The sequence below is a fragment of the Pristis pectinata genome, chromosome 9, assembly GCF_009764475.1.
Source record: "Pristis pectinata isolate sPriPec2 chromosome 9, sPriPec2.1.pri, whole genome shotgun sequence".
In the NCBI taxonomy this organism is placed as follows: domain Eukaryota; kingdom Metazoa; phylum Chordata; class Chondrichthyes; order Rhinopristiformes; family Pristidae; genus Pristis; species Pristis pectinata.
In genome coordinates, this window is record NC_067413.1 from 27,841,424 (window position 1) to 27,860,269 (window position 18,846).

Sequence of the window (18,846 nt, forward strand, 5' to 3'; positions counted from 1 at the left end):
TTGGGGATATTTCATAAAATTTTCACTAAATCTAAATTTGTATTTGTATACAAACTTCTTATTTACAGGATAAGGGTGATGCTAGGAAAGGCCAACATTTATTGCTTATTCCATCTTGCCCTCGAAAGTGATAGCAAGCTGCTTTCTTGGATCACTGCAGTCCTTCTGGTGAAGGTGCTCCCACAGCACTATTGGGTAGCGAGTTCCAGGACTTAGATCCAGATACAGTGGAGGAATGGTGCGAGATTCTTCCACAGGATGGATCCTGCAAATAATGGTGTTCCTTTGGGCCTGTACCCCTTGTCCTTTTTGATAATAGATGGGATGTGGATATATATTTTGGTCTGTATCTCATATAGTTTAATGTTTGTGGGGTCACTACCTTAAACTGTGTTAAATCATTACTTAATTGCAACATTGAATGTACCTTGCTTTAAGTTCATCAATCTGGACATTTCCTTGGTGGTCTGTCTGTGAGTTGTGTAATACTCCACAGCACAGCAGAAGAAAACCCAAATACACTACACATCACACTGCTGGCTTGTGTTTTGTATATGGTGGAGAGGCTTTGGGGAGTTGGGAGGGAAATCATCCCCAGCAGGATTATCAGCCTCTTGTATTCAGAATTTCTATATTGCTGGTCTGGTTGAGCTTCTAATCACAAATCATCACCTCAGCCAAATAAGGTAATGGTGTAGGATTAGTAATTCTTTTGACTGTGAAGGGTAGGATGTTACACTAAATTGTTGCCTGCCATTTGTGCCACATATCTGCCAATACCTGAATGTTTTCCAAGTCTTACTGGATGAATATAAAATGCTGCATTTTCTGAGCTACAAATGGAATTGAACAACACAATCATCAGTGGATGTTTCTACTTCTGACATGATGGAAGGAAGGTCCTTAATAAAGCATTGGTAGTTGGTTGGACCCAGATTACTGCCCTGAGGAATTTCTATAGCAATGTCCAAGGGCTGAGGTATTTGGCTCCAACAACAGCAACCATCTTCTGAAAGCAAAATATTGCAAATGCTGGAAATGTGAAATAAAATAGAAAAAGCTGCAAATACTCAGTATGTGGAGAGAGAAACAGATGTTGATGGCCCTTCACCAGAGCTGGGAAAAGTTAGAGATGAAAGTTTTTTTAGTTTCTGTAGAAGGGACCTTGTGGACAACAGGGTGGAGATGGTTGCTGGTGGTGAGGCAGAGGCAATAATTGGAGTCTGTGATAAAGTGGATACTTTGTTCAGCTTAAGGAGCTGTTCTTGTGTTCTTCATCCACATATCCACATTGGGAATTTGTGGTACTCTCAACCTCCTTCCACTCAAGGTTACTGGTGTCCTTGTACCTTTGCTCACGGATTTAACCCGTGCTGTTCAAATTTCCCTTTGAGCCATCCTGTCCCTGTCTTGTGTCGCCTCTTCCGGTGCCGTAATCAATGTTGCTCCACCATAACCAGTTTAAAAGGTTGTAGTGTGTCAGAACTTGCTGTCTTTATTTCTTTTGGGTACATTGAAATCATACTGAGTTTATATATAATTCATTTTCAATATACTGTCCACAACATGGACCCCATTGGAACAATCCTTCATACATAGTTAGATTTAATAAATGCAACACCTGAGATTCTAGACTAATTGAGCATTAGGAATTTGAATATCTATTGAGCCACTACCTTGACCAGCTGCAGTCCTCTGGTTAAAGTACTCCTGCAGTACTTTCCAGCGTCTTGCAGAGGCCAGATGGTGGCTCTTGGAAGCCTTCTCTTACCTTCCCCTGGACCGTACCCCCATGAACACTAGGCCACTGTATCAGTTACAGATTTTATCACATCAGGAGATCTCCCTTCCACAGCCTCCTAACTGACAGTGCCCCAACCCCACACTGCCTGATTATATCTCTTACCTAAGATCAACAGATACGACTGCCTGGTGGACCCATTGTTTCTGCCTGCCATGCCCCACCAAACTTATCACCTCATTCATTGATTCTATCCTGTCTCCCCTTGTTCAGTCTCTTCCCACCTACTACTGGGGCATCTCTCAAGCCCTCCAACATCTTGACAGCTTCCAATTCCCTAGTCCTAACAGCCTCATCTTTACCATGGAAATCCAGTCTCTGTGCACCTCTGCTCCCCATCTGGGAGGTCTTGGGGCCCTCCACTTCTTTCTGGCATAAACATCCAACCATTTCCCCTCCACTAACACTCTCATCCACCTGTTCTTACTCTCAACAACTTCTCTTTGGATTCCTCCCACTTTCGACAAATCAAAGGTGTAGCCACAAGCACTCACATGGGCCCCAGTTATACATGTCTCTTTGTTGGCTCTGTAGAATCATCCAAACCTATTCTGGAAAATAACCCCAACTCTTTCTCTGCTACATTGATGACTGCATTGGTGCTACTTCCTGCATATGTGCAGAACTTGTCAACTTTACCACCTTTTGTACCAACTTCCACCCTTGCCTCAAATTTATTGTGACTATTTCTAAAATTTCTCTTCCTTTTTTTTTGGATCTCTCTCTGTCTCCGTCTCGAGAGACAAACTATCCACTGATATCAACTTCAAATCCAGCGACTCCCACAGCTACCTCAACTATACCTCTTACCCCATTATCTTCTGTAAGGACACCATCCCTTTCTCTTAGTTTCTCTCTCTGCCACATCTCTTCTCAAGATGAGGCTTTCCACTCTAGGACTTCTGAAGTGTCCTTCTAGAGGAAATGTGGTTTCCCCTCTGCTGTAGTTGATGGAGCCCTCCCATACATTTCCTCCTTTTCACTCGTGTTTGCTCTCATCCTCCCTCTCCTAAGTCTCCCTTTGGTCCTCACCTTTCACCCCACTAGCCTCCAAATCCAGCATATTATCCTTTGCCATTTCTGCTTGCTCCAATAGGATTCCACCACCAGTCACATCTTCCCCCTGCCACCCCATTTCTGCTCTCTGTAGGGACCAGTCTCCCCATGACTCCCTGGTACGCTCATCCTTTCTCACCCATCCCTTTCCGTCCCTGGGCACTTTCCCTTGCATCTGCAGAAGGTGCAACATTTGTCCCTTCACCTCTTCCCTCACCACCAGCGAGGGACTTAAACAGCCCTTCCACGTGAGGCAGAGATTCATATGCACCTCTTCCAATCTGGTCTATTGCATTCAGTGCTTGTGATGTGACCTTCTCTAATCAGTGAGGCAGAGCATAGACTAGGCAACCATTTTGCTGAGCACCTGCATTCTGTCTGCAACGGCCATCTTAAACTTCTGCTTGCAGGTCGTTTCAACTCTCCTTCCTGCTTCCACTCTCCTTGGCCTTCTCCAGTGCCAGGGTGAGGCCAAACATAAACTAAAGGAACAGCACCTCATATTCCACTTGGGTAGCTTACAACCCAATAGTATGATGATGAATTTTCTAATTTCAGGTAACCCACAACCCCCATGTTTCTTTCCCACTCGCACCAGCCCACCCAGGTTCTCTCTCCCTCTGTTCACCTTTTCCATCTGTCCCCCTGTCCCCCCATTACCTAGATGTTTCACCCTCCCCCACCTGGTTCCATCTGCCCATCATCCATCCCTCATTTGGTCCATCTATCACATCCCAGCCTCTGACTCTAACCTCCTCCATCAGTTCCACCTGCCTGAAAGTTGTTTTTCCTTATTTTCCTCTTTTTTTTCCCCTGCTGTCACCTATCACCTGTGAGCCTTTGTCTCAAAACTCCCCTCTTCCTCTCCCCCTCCCCCACTTCCCTCCATCTACCCATTGTTTCCCCCTCCCCATCTCATTCCACCTATCTCCTCCCAGCCTCTGTCTCACCCTGCATTTCGACATAAGTACTATCTTCCCTCTGCACTCTCAGTCCTGACACAGTGTCTGGACCCAAACTGTCAACCATCCCTTTGTCTCTACAGATACTTTTTGACCCACCGAGTTCTTCCAGCAGTTTGTTTCAAGTGCTCATCTTGGTGGTAGAGATGCTGGATTAGCTGGTGATATCACAGTGGCCTGGATGAGTCACTGCAGTGCATTTTGTAGCTGGTACAAACTGCAACCACTGAGGCAGTGGTGGAGGGAATGAATGTTTATGGTGGTGGATGGGGTATCAAACATCTTGAGAATTTGGGGTAGCAGAGTGATGCAGCTAGTAGAATTATTGTCTCACAGCTCCAACAACCCAGCTTCAATCCTGGCCTCTGTGTGGATTTTACATGTTCTCCTTGTGTTCATGTGTTCTGGTTTCCTCCCATATCCCAAAGATGTGAGGCTTGGTAGGTTTATAGGAAACTAAATTGCTCCTACTATATATGTGAGTGGTAGAAACTGGGGGGTTTGATGTGAATGTGGGGCAAATATAATGGGTTTAGAGTATGGTTAATGCAAATAGGTGCTTGATGGTCAATGCAGACCTGATGGGCTGAAGGGCCTATTTGTATACTGCATGACTCTGACTCTGGAAAATTAGTTGGAGCTGCATTCATCCAGGCTTGTGGAAAGTATTCCATCACACTCCCAACGTGCCCTGCAAGTGGTGGAAAGGCCTTGGGCTTTCAGGAGGTGAGTCATCACTACAGGATACCTAGTCTGTAACCTGCTCTTGCTATCACTGTATTTATGTGGTTGATCCAGTTGAATTTCCACTCAATAGTGACACCAAGGATATTAGTGGTGGAGGACCGAGTGAAGTAATATTAAATCTAGCTGGTTACATTCTCTTTCATTGCCTGGCACTTATGGCATGAACATCACTTTTCATTTATCAGCTCATTCCTTAGTATTGTCTTGTTCTTGCTACATGCAGGCGTGAGCTGCCTCATTTGCTGAGGAGTTTGAATGGCACTGAATATTGTGCAACTAAATGTGAATACCCCCTTCTGACATTTATTTGGAAGGAACATCTTGATGAAGCTGCCTCAGACACAGCTGTAAGGAATTCCTGTTGTGATAATTGACTTCCATCAAATACAATAGTCTTCCTATGTATGACGTTTGACTCCACCCATTGATTTTTCTCCTGATGCCCATTGACTTTAGTTTTACCAGACCTTCTTGATGCCACACTTTTTGCAAAGGGTGGTGAGTCAAATGCTGCCATGATATCAAAAGCAGCCAGCTCACCCCTGGAATTACTCTCTTTGGCCCACAGTTGGACCAAGGCTGCGATGAGGTCTGGAGTTGAGTGATCTGGTGAATCCCAAAACGAAGATCAGTCAGCAGGTTATTGGTGATTAAATGCTCTTCCTAACTCTGTCAACTTTGCTGATGATTAACAGTAGACTGAATGGGTGATAATTTGCAAGATTGGTTTTATCCTGCTTTTGCTGCAAGTTCTGTCACTCAGATACCACAGCTAACAATAGGACATTTGTGAATTAAGGCAGCTATTCTCAAATAAAATGGTTGTTTCTGGCAATCCAGTGAATTGAGATCATACCATATGGTACATTCAGTTCTTAAGAGTGTATGTATAGTCCTCACTGATGTCAATCAACAGATTTTTTTTGCCCGCATTGTGCATATGGGATATACATCCTGATAAAGAGGAAGTGAGACATTCAATTGCTGAATGTGAGCAGTGTCCATTATATTTGCTTCTCCCAATTACTGTAACCTTCTAAAGCTCTTCGTCAAATTCTGCCTTCCTGAATATCCCAGACTTTAATCTTTCTACCTTGTGTTACCATGCTTTCAGTTGCCGAGTCCTAAACGCTGAACCTTCCCCCTCTAAACATTTCTCTGTCTCTTTGCTCATAAGATGACCTCTAAAACTTACCACTTCAACCATATTTCTGATCCTTTCTGTCCTAATATGTTTTTACTTGGTGTGGAACTTTATTTGGTAACACTCCTGTGATACACCTTGAGTAGTTTATTGTGTTGACAATGGTACATAAATGCAAGTTATGATGGTGTGATGATAGTTGTAGATAATTGAAATTATAAAAACAAGGTAAATCTTGACCTTAATGAATGATACCAGCTAATTTTCCAGAGCTGAGCAGTTGTATTACAATGGGAGGTGTTTCCCTTGGCTGAGAAGTTACAGTTTTGGAATAAGGGATAGGAAATTAAGCGCTAACATGAGAAAAGTTTCTTCACTCAGGTGATGAACCTTTGACATTCTCAAACCCAAAGGGCTTGTGAGACTTGGACAATGACTTTATTCAAAATAGGGTTGGATAGATTTCTGGATGTTCAGGCAATGAAGGGAGATGGGATAGTGCAGTAAATAAGCATTGAGGTAGAAGATCAGCCATGGTCTTGGTGAACGGTGCAGCAGGTTCAAAGGGCTGAATGACCTACTCTTGCCCCTATTTCTTTTGTTCTTTATGATCATGCTTATTGATATTGTCAACGTTTGGTACATTAGAGATGGATCTGCGTTTTGATTTGTTGCGTATCAGTGAAGCTATGCAGTCAACAGCCCAAACCCATTCCAGTTATAATTGTTCACATTAAAAAGAGCAAAGAGAACCCTATTTCGTGAAGTTGAGCCTAAGTCAAAGTAAAGGATGGTGATCGTGACCAAAGGAATATGCAATCTCCAAGAATATTTTTTTTAAAAATTGTTTTTAAGTTTGCATGTTACACCCACTGTACATTCTGTTGGGGGAAGTATCTTGTGGGTTTAATCCCCAGGTCCATGCTAAGTTTTTTGAAAAAATCTTTTAATGTGAGTTTTACTGAAAAAATGGGCATTTATTGCTACTGACTAGTTTACCTTGAGAAGAAGTTGGCAGACCTTCTCCTTTCCACATGGTAAAGGAGACCCTCACAATGATGACACATGAAGAATTGGAATGTTTTAACCCCATGATATTGAATGAATGCATACAAGTCAAAGTGGTGTGAAACTTTCAGGGAATGTTGAAGTGATGCTGTTTCCATTGTATTGCTGCTCTCTCCTTGGTGGTGGAGATCACGGGCCTGAAGTTACTATCAAACTAATGTACCTTTTATGTTCTGTTGCATAAGATTTCATTCATTAATATCTTTTTGTTGTCTGGATATGGTGCAGCAGGCTGTGTTTATTGTATGTACCTAATTGCTCTGGGGCTATTAAGAGCCAGATCAGAGAAGTGTAAGTGCCGCAATGCATTCTGTTGTTGTCATGTAATAGCAGAGCAGACAGTGGCAAGGTTGCTGATCAAGTAGACTTTTGATTTGAACATAAGTGCCAATTGAGATTTTACATTTTGCCTTGGTGTTGCTGTGCAAGGCTGCATTGGGTTTAATTATAATACTGTCTGTAGTGGGGTACTCTACCTGCAAACCCAGGCTAGTCTGGCATGATAGAACGATTTCAGAAAGTGGAGAAAATATTTCGTTCTTTCTTTGTTTTGTTTGTGAAAGGGCACAGAAAGATTTGCCACATCCTTCATAAGCTCATTGATTCAACAAGATAGAGATTAGCTCAGAGAGTGAGAGAGGAAGCATGCTGTTGGCTTGTCTGTGTAACTTGCCACTTCCTGGCTTGTCTGATGATCTGTTTGGGGTTCAGTATATCATGGAGTCCTGCATCGCAGGGAGCCTGTCGAGAGCCCACAGCACAAAGAGCCATCACTCATCACTGTTGCCAGACGCCACTCTCTACACAAGTTCTTCAGGAGAGCTGCTGCAAGTGGGCAGATAATGGACTTATCCACTTCCCAGCCTCTTCTGCCAGCATCCGAGGTAATGAAATTGTAAATTCATTTGTTCTTATTTTTGTGCTTTTCAGGAAGTATTAAAACTTGGTTTGTGTAGAGATATGGCAACTATTTTCACTACCCATGAATGGATCATTAATATACTTAAAACCTGAACGATTTTTATTTTTGGAGTGTATACACCACCAGTCTCTAAGCTGAAGCTACTTTTGGTATCTGCTTTTAAACTGTTTGATTAATAGCCGTGTGATCTTCTGATTGTAAATGGCACAAGTAATTCTGTAATGATATTCGCACTTGTCCGAGAGCCTGTCACTCTTGTCCTGAAGCTTTTCACCTGCTGAATAGCTCCAGACAGTTGGTTTATAAGGAAGTACAGCAATTGTTCTCTGTAACAACCAACAATGTGTGATGCACAATTGACGAGTTAATCTGTGGAGCTACATAGTTGCTACTATTTGCATATGCATTTTACCATTTATTCTTGGGATGTGGGAGGTTCACATTTATTCCCCGTCCACAGGTGCTGTAAGAAGGCAGCCTTTCTCTTGAACTGCTGTTGTAGTTTGACACTTCAGAGGCCAATTAAAAGTCATTATGGAGGCCAGACTAGACAAGATCAGTAGGTATTCTTCCATAGAAGATGGTACTAAACAAGCTGAGTTTTTAATTCAACAACTGGATATCTTCACCATGTCTTCACTTCTTGGATACCATTTGCACCTAACATTTTTTTAAAGATCTGGTTCCTCTTAACCAATGAAAAACCTGAAATTTTACACCTTTTTATTGCAAAATATTTTGGGCAGATGAAATACTTCTAATGGAGCCACAAGAAACTCCAGATGCTGGAATCTGGAGCAAAAAAAAACTAAAATAAAACCGCTGGAGCAGCTCAGTAGGTCAGGCAACTTTGGTGGAGGCTAAGGGATGGTTTCTTGACCCAAGACGTCAAGCATCCCTTTGCCTCCACAGATGCTTCATGACCCACTGAGTTCCTCCAGCAGTTTGTTGTTTGGAATACACCTGAAGTTTAGCTGCTGTTTTTATTTAGAAAAGGCAGCAGCCATTTTGGAAACAGCAAAGTCACTCAAACGGTAATGTGATAATATCCAGATTATCTGCCTTGGTGATGCTGATTAACAGATAACTATTGGCCAGAACACACAACATTCCTGTTCTTGTGCCAATGATGGCAAGTAAATGTTCACCTGAAAATGTGATCTCAGTCATCCTTCAGTGCTGCTCCAGATTATGTTCTTCCTTTTGACTGAGTCACAGCTAACACTTGTAAAGCACAAAATGGCAGTGACCACAGATAATGCCTTTGGCTGCCAGAGCTTTCAATATCAGCTGACTTGTAAAGCCTCTGTGTTCAGTACCACTTCTTACTGGTGAAATAGGTAAAAAAAAAATGCAGCCCATTTTATCTTTACATGCCTTAATTTCTCAGCATCTTTGAGAGGTTTTTTGAAGCCCCATCCATTGGTGCTGCACAAAAATGACCATTGATCATTTTTATAAAAGATTCCAGCCTGTGGATGATAAAATACCACCAGTGTTAATCCTGACTTCAGCACAAGTATTCTCCCGATTACAAAAACAATACTTAGAAGTCAAAACATTGAAACAGCCATTTGGCTTAGCGAGTATGCAACCTCGTTTCAAATAAATATGATGCTAATCAAACTTGTTTTCCCTTTTCCCAAAATGTAACATTCCATCCATCCATCCATCTAACTCAATATCGAATTTTGACATAGTTCATCCATCACTAGGCTGCGTCCTCAGCCCTTTACTCTACTCCCTATACATTCATGACTGTGTGGCCAGATTCTGCTCTAACTCCATCGACAAGCTTGCAGATGATACCTCCGTAGTGGGCCATACCTCAAATAGTGATGAGTCGGAGTACAGGAAGGAAATAGAGAGCCTATTGGCGTGGTGTCATGACAACAACCTTTCCCTCCATGTCAGCAAAACAAAAGAGCTGGTAATTGACTTCATTGACCATAGCCTCAAACTATTGTCTAGGAATTTAACACAATTAAATGAAAATTGCTACATTAACATTTCCTAGTAACAAAGGCTGACACAAAAGCAACACAAAGAAGGCAGATAGAGAAATGAGATAGCGTAGCGGTTAGCACGACGCTATTACAACGCCAGTGATCGGGGTTTGATTCCCGTCGCTGTCTGTAAGGAGTTTGTACGTTCTCCCGTGTCTGCGTGGGTTTCCGCCGGGTGCTCCGGTTTCCTCCCACATTCTAAAGACGTACGGGTAGGTTAATTTGGGGTTTAAGATGGGCGGCACGGACTTGTTGGGCCGGAAGGGCCTGTTACCACGCTGTAAGTAAAATTTAATTTAAAACTTTTTAAAAATTTAATTAATTTAAGTACTAATTCATTTCCAATCCTTGAATACTCATCAATATGGGGTTTAATATTTTAACACCCTCTTGCGTTCCTGGATATGAAAGAAATTTAAGGCTTTCTCCATTCCAGATGCATTTTGACTTCCATCCGAAGCGGGGTTCAGGTTGGCAGAATGGCTGGACTTTCATCCCTGAGTGAGTGCTGCTGCATGGTGTGGGTTTCATTTGAATGTCATCAGTATTCACAGGATGCCTGGGAGGATGGGTAGTTAGCCAACTACCTTACTGAGCTGATGGCAGAACATAGAGGGGGATGCACAGTTTAGGAATAAATCAGGAATCTTTGGCAGCTCTGCCGGGTTGATGGGAGCACCCTTTCATTCTCTACCTGCCTGCCTTTCTCCTCCCACTTGCCTTTCTAAGTTTCTCCCTGATATGGATTCCAACTTGTTGGTTACATTTGGTATCTCTGAGGTACATTAAGGCACTGGTAGTGAGCAAGAACCAACAATGAACTCTGAATACTCAACACTGAAATGTTACAATCAAAGCAATTTCTTTGGAAAAACTGGAAAGGTCTGTGATTTTAAATGATTCATCTATTCATCTCCTCAAGATGAAAAATGAAGAGAACGTTCTTCACACCATCTATTTATTAAAATAATTCCAACCTCTACAACTCAAAAGTGGAGGTTTTTAAATTTTTGTGAAAATTTAATACTTTGTTTAGCTTTCACTAGTTTGACCCCATGATCCCTAAACTCATTCTCACAGCATCACTTGAAAGAATGCTCTGAATTCCCTCACTCCATACTGCACATTTTCTTATCTACATCATGCTCACAATTCATCTTTAGTAATTCAAAAGTCTGTAATCCATTTTTCCTGGTTGTCCTTAACTATTCCCTCCTGCAATATGAAAGTATGCTTTTGTGTTTCTGATATCTGTCCTCTCCACTAACACACCCCATTCTCTCTTGAAACCACTGGCATATCTGCTTGGATATGTAAAAGATCTCATGACACCATTCAAAGACTGAGGAGCTCTTTCAATGACCTGGGGCCAATATTGTCCTGAATCATAATGTTCAGATGATCTGGTCATTTACTTATTAGCTGGTTGTGGGATGTTGCTGTGCAAAAATCAAAATGACTCTCAGGTTTGCCTATAAAATAGTGATTGCACTTTAAATAATCTGTTGCTTGTTAAGTCCTGATGTAATCAGAAAATGTGACATGCTCAGTACGATATAAAAAGAATGTTAATTATGTAAATCTATTAACATAGTAAAACATTTCCTAAGGCATTTCACAGGAGGGTAATATATCAAGATTTGACACCATACCAAAGGAAGAAATATTAGATGGGTGAGAGGCAAGTTTTAAGCAGCTTAAAGGAGGGGTGTTGCAGAACATTGGGGAAGAAACTCCAGAGCTTAAGCTGTTAAATACTTCACTTCCACTGCATGTAATTGTCAGTGGACATTCATAAAACGCTACAAATGGAGCAAAGTGATTTCATAGAGGAGGTTAATGTAGAGAGGAGGAAGTTCTGAAAAAAGAGTTGTTGGTTAAAGAAATAAGGAGGTGACGGCTACAGAGGATAAGAATCTCAAATACAAAGGGCATGGTATTGGGTGAAAAGGATTTTAAGCTGGCTAAGATACAGGAAACCCCTTAAGACTCTAATACTCCATTTAAAAAAATAGCTCCACTTGATTTTCTCTCTTTCAGTATGTGGTTCTTCAAATGGTGCTGTGGGATCTTTTATAACCACCCAAGAGTACAGACAGGGCCTTCCTTTAACATCTCACCTCAAAGATGGCATCTCAGACACTCCCTCAATACTGCAGTGAATATCAACCTAGATTAGAGAACCCATATAAAAGAATTGTTTTATCAAGTCAAGCTGGCTCCTTGTACAATAAAACAGCCAGTCACATTTCCCTTCTCTTTCTCCACAACCCTGCCAAATGTATCTTCAATGTTTATCCAATTTCCCTTTTGAAAAGGGCAACTTAAACAATATTCCAGATCATAACTATTTACTGCATAAATTGGATCAATTTCCAATTAATTTAAATCTGACCTCTGTAAAAAAAAGACATTTGACTTCTCTGTAAATAAGGACATTTTCTCTCCATTTACTCTATCTAATTCATCATCATTCTGTCCACATCTATTAAGCCTTATAGCCAATACATTACTTTATCACATGCATTGCCTAATTCACCATCCACAACCTTCCACTCAAGTGTATGTTGTGAGGGTTATGTTTTTTGTTACTTGTCTGATATCTTCAGCACATTTTAAAGACTCAAAACGGTATCTTCCTTCCCTCCCCTGACTTCCTGTGCTTGCAACAATGGATCAGGTTCAGAGGACAGTGAAGGCATGTGTCAGTGAAGACAGACTCAAGCAAAACAAGTTGGCAAATAGATTGATGGTTTCTCTTGTGGTTTGGTGGTCAGCTACACCATTTGGTGCACCACTGCTCCATTCAGACTAGGTAAGGTCAACAGGTACAATCTCAATGCTGGATTGTGCAATTGACCTCGTAACTTCAGGAAGAGAGGGAGGTAAACAAAATTAGATATCTTTCCTGTTCCTGTTTGTCCTAGAATGTGCAAATTTTAGGATTAGATCTCGCTACAATGCCCAGTGTAGCCAAATGACCAGCTTATACTTTTAAATCTGAAGAATGGATCCTTGAATGAGGGTAGGGTTGCTCAATCTATGGAACTGTAAATCAGATTTGAAAATTTGTGCTATTTGTAAAAAAAAGTAGAATATTGCAGTCTATGATGCAATGTGATTGAAGTGTTTAAAATGATATGACAGGATAGACCAGGACATTATAACAGGGTTTTATCTTTTATCTGTGACCCTTGTTATAAAAAGTATAAGTGATTCAGATTAGTAGGCATGAGAATCTTCACAGAGATTTGAAAGACTATGGATTCGCTCCTCAGTTTAGTGGTAAATTGGTTTATTATTGTCACATGTATCGAGGTACAGTGAAAAACTTGTCTTGCATACTGTTCAGACAGATCAATTCATTACACAGTGCATTGAGGTAGTAAAAGGTAAAACAAAACAGAATGCAGAATAAAGTGTTACAGAGAAAGTGCAGTGCAGGAAGACAATAGGCAATGGCTTTTTCCAGCAACTTAACTGCTAATTGAAATATGAAAACAATTGATTCATCAACTGAATGCAGGCAACTTCATAGGAAACTTATTAGTAAATTATTAAAGCCCTTACATTTGGCCTACAGTTCCTGCAGGCTTCACACATTCTTCCTGTTGAGCTTTGGATATGACAATAATCTAACTCTCACTGAGCAATGGCTTGGGAAACCTGATGAGTTTACAATCTTGTTTCATTTTTCTGATCAAAAAAATGTGAAGGTTTATGTTTATTAAGTACATTTTCTGGCAACTTCAATGAGGCATTCATGCTATGGTGGTGGAAACACTCAATAAGGTTAAAACAGTTTCTACTGATCTTTGGTTGAAATGAACAATTCTAAAGAATCCAGTCCACTCCTGCACCATTTTTTTGATAATTCTACCAATTAATCTCTTCCATAGTTCCCTGAAAGTGAAGCTCAATAGAGTGGTGAAGACAGCATATAGCAGGCTTGTCTTCAAAGGCTGGAGCACAGAATATGAGAGTTAGGACATTATGTTGCAACTTTACCAAACATTGGTTATGCTACACTCAGAGTACCGTGTGCAGTTCTTCACCACATTAAAGGAAGGATGTGATTGTACTCAGACAGAGTGCAGAGGAGATTGGTGGGGGGGGGGGGGCAGTGCCTGGATTGGAGGACTTTAGTTATGGGAAGCGATTGGATAGACTGGGCTTGTCTTCCTTGGAATGTGTAAGATTGAGAGGAGATAGATGGTGAAAATCTTTTTTCCCGTGGTACATAAAAAGATAACTAATAGGGGCAGGAGTGGGCCATCTAACCCATCGAGCCTGCTCTGCTATTCAATAAGATCATGGCTGATATGGCCATGGACTCAGATCCACCTACCTGCCTTTTCCCCATAACCCTTAATTCCCCTCCTATGCCAAAATCTACCTAACTATGTCTTAAATATATTTAGTGAGGTAGCCTCCACTGCTTCCTTGGGCAGAGAATTCCAAAGATTCACTACTCTGGGAAAAGGGAGTTCCTCCTCATCTCCATCCTAAATCTACTCCCCTGAATCTTGAGGCTATGTCCCCTAGTTCTAGTCTCACCTACCAGTGGAAGCAACCTTCCTGCCTCTATCTTATCTATCCCTTTCATAATTTTATGTTTTCATTAGATCCCCTCTCATTCTTCTGAATTCCAGTGAGTATAGTCCCAGGTGACTCAATCCCTCCTCATAGGCTAAACTCCTCATCTCTGGAATCAACCTGGTGAACCTCCTCTGCATTACCTACAAAGCCAGTATATCTTTCCTCAAGTAAGGAGACCAGAACTGCACGCAGTACTCCAGGTGCGGCCTCACCAGTACCCTGTACAGTTGCAGCATAACCTCCCTGCTCTTAAATTCAATCCTTCCAGCAATGAAAGACAACATTCCATTTGCTGCCTTGATAATCTGTTGCACCTGCAAACCAACCTTTTGCAATTCATGCACAAGCACTCCTGAGCATCCTGCAGTCCTGCACCATTTAAATAATAATCTGATCTTCTATTTTTCCTTCCGAAGTAGATGACCTCGCATTTACCAACCTTGTATTCCAGCTGCCAGACCCTTGCCCACACACTTAACCTATCTATATCTCTCTGCAGACTCTCCGCATTCTCTGCACAGTTTGCTTTTCCACTCAATTTAGTGTCATCAGCAAACTTAGATATGTTACACTCTATCCCCTCTTCTGAATCGTTAATGTACATCATGAACAGTTGCGGGCCCAGCACTGACCCCTGCAGCACCCCGCTCACCACTGATTGCCAAGCAGGGAAACACCCATTTATCCCAACTCTCTGCCTTCTATTGGTTAACCAATCCTCTGTCCATGCTAATACATTACCCCCAACTCCATGCATCCTTACTTTATGGATAAGTCTTTTCTGCGACACCTTATCAAACACCTTCTGGAGATCCAAGTATACAACATCCACCTGTTCCCCTGTATCCACTGCACTCATTATATCCTCAAAGAACTCCAGTAAGTTTGTCAAACAGGACCTGCCCTTCCTGAATCCATGCTGCGTCAGCCTGATGGAACCACATCTATCCAGATGTCTCGCTTTTTCTTCCTCAATGATACCATCAAGCATTTTCCCAACTACAGACATTAAGCTAACTGGCCTGTCGATAACCGCCTTTTTACCTACATCCTTTTTTAAATAGTGGCGTGACATTCGCTGTCTTCCAGTCCGCCGGGACCTGCCCAGAGTCCAAAGAATTTTGGTAAATTATCACAAAAGCCTCTACTATAATTTCCGCCATTTCTTTCAGTACCCTGGGATGCATCCCATCAGGACCAGGGGACTTGCCTACCTTTAGGCCCACTAGTTTGCTCATCACTACCTCTCTGGTGACAGCCATTGTATCGAGGTCCCCACCTCCCATCGCATCCATAACATCTCTCTTTGGCGTGTTAGACATGTCCTCCACCATGAAGACTGACACAAAATAGTCATTTAAGGTCTCGGCCATTTCCATATCACCCAATATTAACTCCCCTTCTCAAGGGACCTATGTTCACTTTAGCCACCCTTTTCTGCTTCATATAATTATAAAAACATAATTGTATCAAAATCATGAGGGCAGATGTTTAAGGTGAGAGGTAAGAGATTTAAAAGAGATCTGAGGGGTAAGTTTTTTTTACACAGGTAGTGGTTGACATCTGGAACGCACTGGTAGAGGAGGTAGTTGAATCAGATACAATTATTATATTTGAGGATTTAGACACATAAATAGACAAGGCATAGAAGGATACGGTCCAAATGTGGGCAGATGGGTCACAAAAGTCAGCATGGATATTGTGGGCTAAAGGGCCTGCTTCTGTGCTGTACAACTTTATGACACTATGACTGCAATTAGTCTACAACAAAGCCCAATATGATGGAATAGACGGCCTAGTGGTGAAGAAATTTAGGAACCTTAGATCTCAGTCACCTGTTCTTCCCATGTGTTTTCCAAGTACTTTCTCTTCCTCCTCTGCCAGTGGATTCCAAATATCACCCTATCTAATACATATTGGCCAAAGAAGTTAATTGCATAGTCCTGTTTGTTTCAGTGCTACAAAATTGAAAATGGTCTTCTTCCAGAATGAAACCTGGCCACAACCATGACTGGAATTTCAATTAGACAAGAGATAAGCACGTGCTCCTGATGTGACTTGGGCCTCCGATATCCATTGGAGAATATAATGTCCCTTTTTATTGCTCCTTTTGGAGTGCTGGCATGGAAGTTAGACTACTTTATTCCAAAAGTGACCACTGTTAGTCACTCTCACAACAACTCACTCGTATGGTGTTGTGCACCGGGACTCCACTAAGGCTCGCCTGACTACTTAACTTCAATATTTCAGGCCCTTTGTCACAGAACTTGCCCCCAAACACCCTGAACAACACCCTGAATTGTGGCAGTGGTTTGTTGGATCAGCTGTCTTTTTTCTATCTGTCATTTTCAAATGTTCCCATTAATGATTTAAAAATACTTTTTTTTTCAATGTTTTGTGGAAGTTCTTGCAAGGAAAGGTTTGTTATTTCAGTCCTGATAACAAAAACAGGAACATACCCATTACACTGTACACGATAACAAGAAAATAGGAACAGGTGTAGGTCACTCAGCCCCTCAAGCCTGCCCTGCCATTCAATATGATCATGGATGACTTATGCCAATCTCAACTCCTCCTCTCTGCCATTTATATTCCTGTTTTGGTAATCCAGGCAAACTGAATATCAAATCCCATAATGGTGTTTGAGAATTTGGTATTGGTTTATTATTGTCACATGTACCACTATACAGTGAAAAGCTTTTGTTCTGCATGCCATCCATACAGATCATGCTATACATAATTACATTTGGGTAGTAAAAAGAAAACAGAATGCAGAATATAGTGTTGCATTTACAGAGAAAGTGCAGTGCAGGTAGACGAATAAAGTGCAAGGGCCACGATGAGGTAGATTGGGAGATCAAGAGTTCACTTTTTAGCATATGAGAGGTCCGTTCAAATGTCTGATAACAGTGGGATAGAAACTGTCCTTGAGTCTGGTCGTTTGCGTTCTCAGGCTTTTTTATCTTCTGCCTGACAGGAGTGAGGAGAAGAGGGAATGACTGGGGTGGGAGGGGCCCTCCCAAGGCTTTCCCAAGGCAGCGAGAAGTGTAGATGGAGTCAGTGGAGAATTTCTTTACAGCAATTTGGAAATTGAGATTTTTTATCAGTAAAAGTGAAATTGTCAGATTGTTTAAAAAAAACAATAAAATTATTGAAGTAGTCACTAGTGCAACATAAGGAAGGCAGCAGGCAACATGTACCCAGCAAAATCTCACACAATTTCTTTGATTGAAGGAGGAGTATTGGCCTGGGTACAAGTGAGATCACCATTCTTCCTCCTCTCTTTGTACCACAATTTTTTTAATATATCATGAGAGTTCAAATGGGTTTAAATTCACACTCCAAAAGACAGCACATTTGACAACATTCCCTCAATACAATGTTGGCATATCAGCTTACTTGGCAGTCTGTGTATAAGCCTTCCCAGCAGGCTCAGAGGTGAGTGCTACTAACATTTCAGTAGTTCCTGGGATCAAGGCTGGCCTGCCTTCACTCTGGTTTCAGGTCCTCAGATGGCTGAAGAGGGACTTGCAGGAGATGCTGGAGAGGACAGGTGGCTGGGTAGCAGGTGGGGGTTGTGCTATTTCCATTGTTTTGGCTGGGCTTCCACATACTATAAACAAAGAGACTCGGGGTCTGCAGTGCCTTCTCAGATGTTGCTCCTCCATTTTGTTTAGTAATGGTCCAGCCCACCTTGTAGGTGATATGAGTAACATCCCAGAATGAGCTATCAATTGCAAATTGGAAGGGAGGGAGGAACTCTGGAGAAATTATTATAAACAGGGCAGGGATACTGAGCAAACTTTTACAGCTGTGTGTTGACAAGTCTCGGGTCAAGTTTCATCCTGGGGTCTGAAAAGAAGTGACTGGTTGATATTCCAAAGGTCCTGCAATTCAAAGATCTTGTTTGAGCTAGTGATGTGTTTCTTAAGAATGCTGTTTCAAGTTTTCTTCAGTAACCCAGATGATATGATATCCATCCAGGAACTGGATGGCAAATGTTACTTGGGGTCAGGCGGCACCTTCCTAGGTTTCAGCTTCAGGTTTGCCCCAGTGTTGAAGTCAGGTGGCAATATCTGCCCATGGTGGTGGATAGTGTCCTTCACCTGGTTTGGAGTTCTTTCCTCAGGCACGGACTTGCCGTCTGTGTTTGAGGCGATAATAGGCAGATGTCGTAAGGTCAGGCCGGGTATGGAAAGAGTTCTGGTGTTAGGTTTCAGTTTGTTACAGTCAGGTCAGGTTTCAATTTTGTACCTGTGCAGGTCTCTAAAATCAACCATCTTGTTGCGAGGCAAACAAGTAATTTAAAGTAATTTGAACCAATTTCGTGGAAAGCACATTTTCTTTTGTTTGGCCTTGTGTAATTTTTGGTGGTTTATCATTGTTTCTAAAATAAACCCAAACATGAAAAGACTGGGCCTGATGGGGATTTTATCATTTAAATCTGAAACCAAGAACTCTATAAATATGAAAAGATTGAAGCTCTTTAAATGGTGGAAAAATTTGGTGCTTTTGCCATGCCTAAAGCTGAATGTCCCACA

The 18,846-nt window shown here is 41.7% G+C and overlaps 1 protein-coding gene across 2 annotated transcripts in view; it reads left to right on the forward strand.

Moving 5' to 3' along the window:
* Positions 1 to 18,846, forward strand: part of nbeal2 (neurobeachin-like 2) — a 192,044-nt gene that overhangs the window by 27,006 nt on the left and 146,192 nt on the right. Inside the window, exon 1 of one of the 2 annotated variants that reach the window (XM_052022636.1) lies at positions 7,507 to 7,662. The exons of the other annotated variant lie outside the window; for it this stretch is intronic. Within the exon in view, the coding sequence (XP_051878596.1) occupies positions 7,621 to 7,662 (42 nt within the window). The 5' untranslated portion in view covers positions 7,507 to 7,620. Of the gene's footprint in view, positions 1 to 7,506; positions 7,663 to 18,846 lie in introns of those variants that run through there. 2 annotated transcript variants of the gene reach the window in all.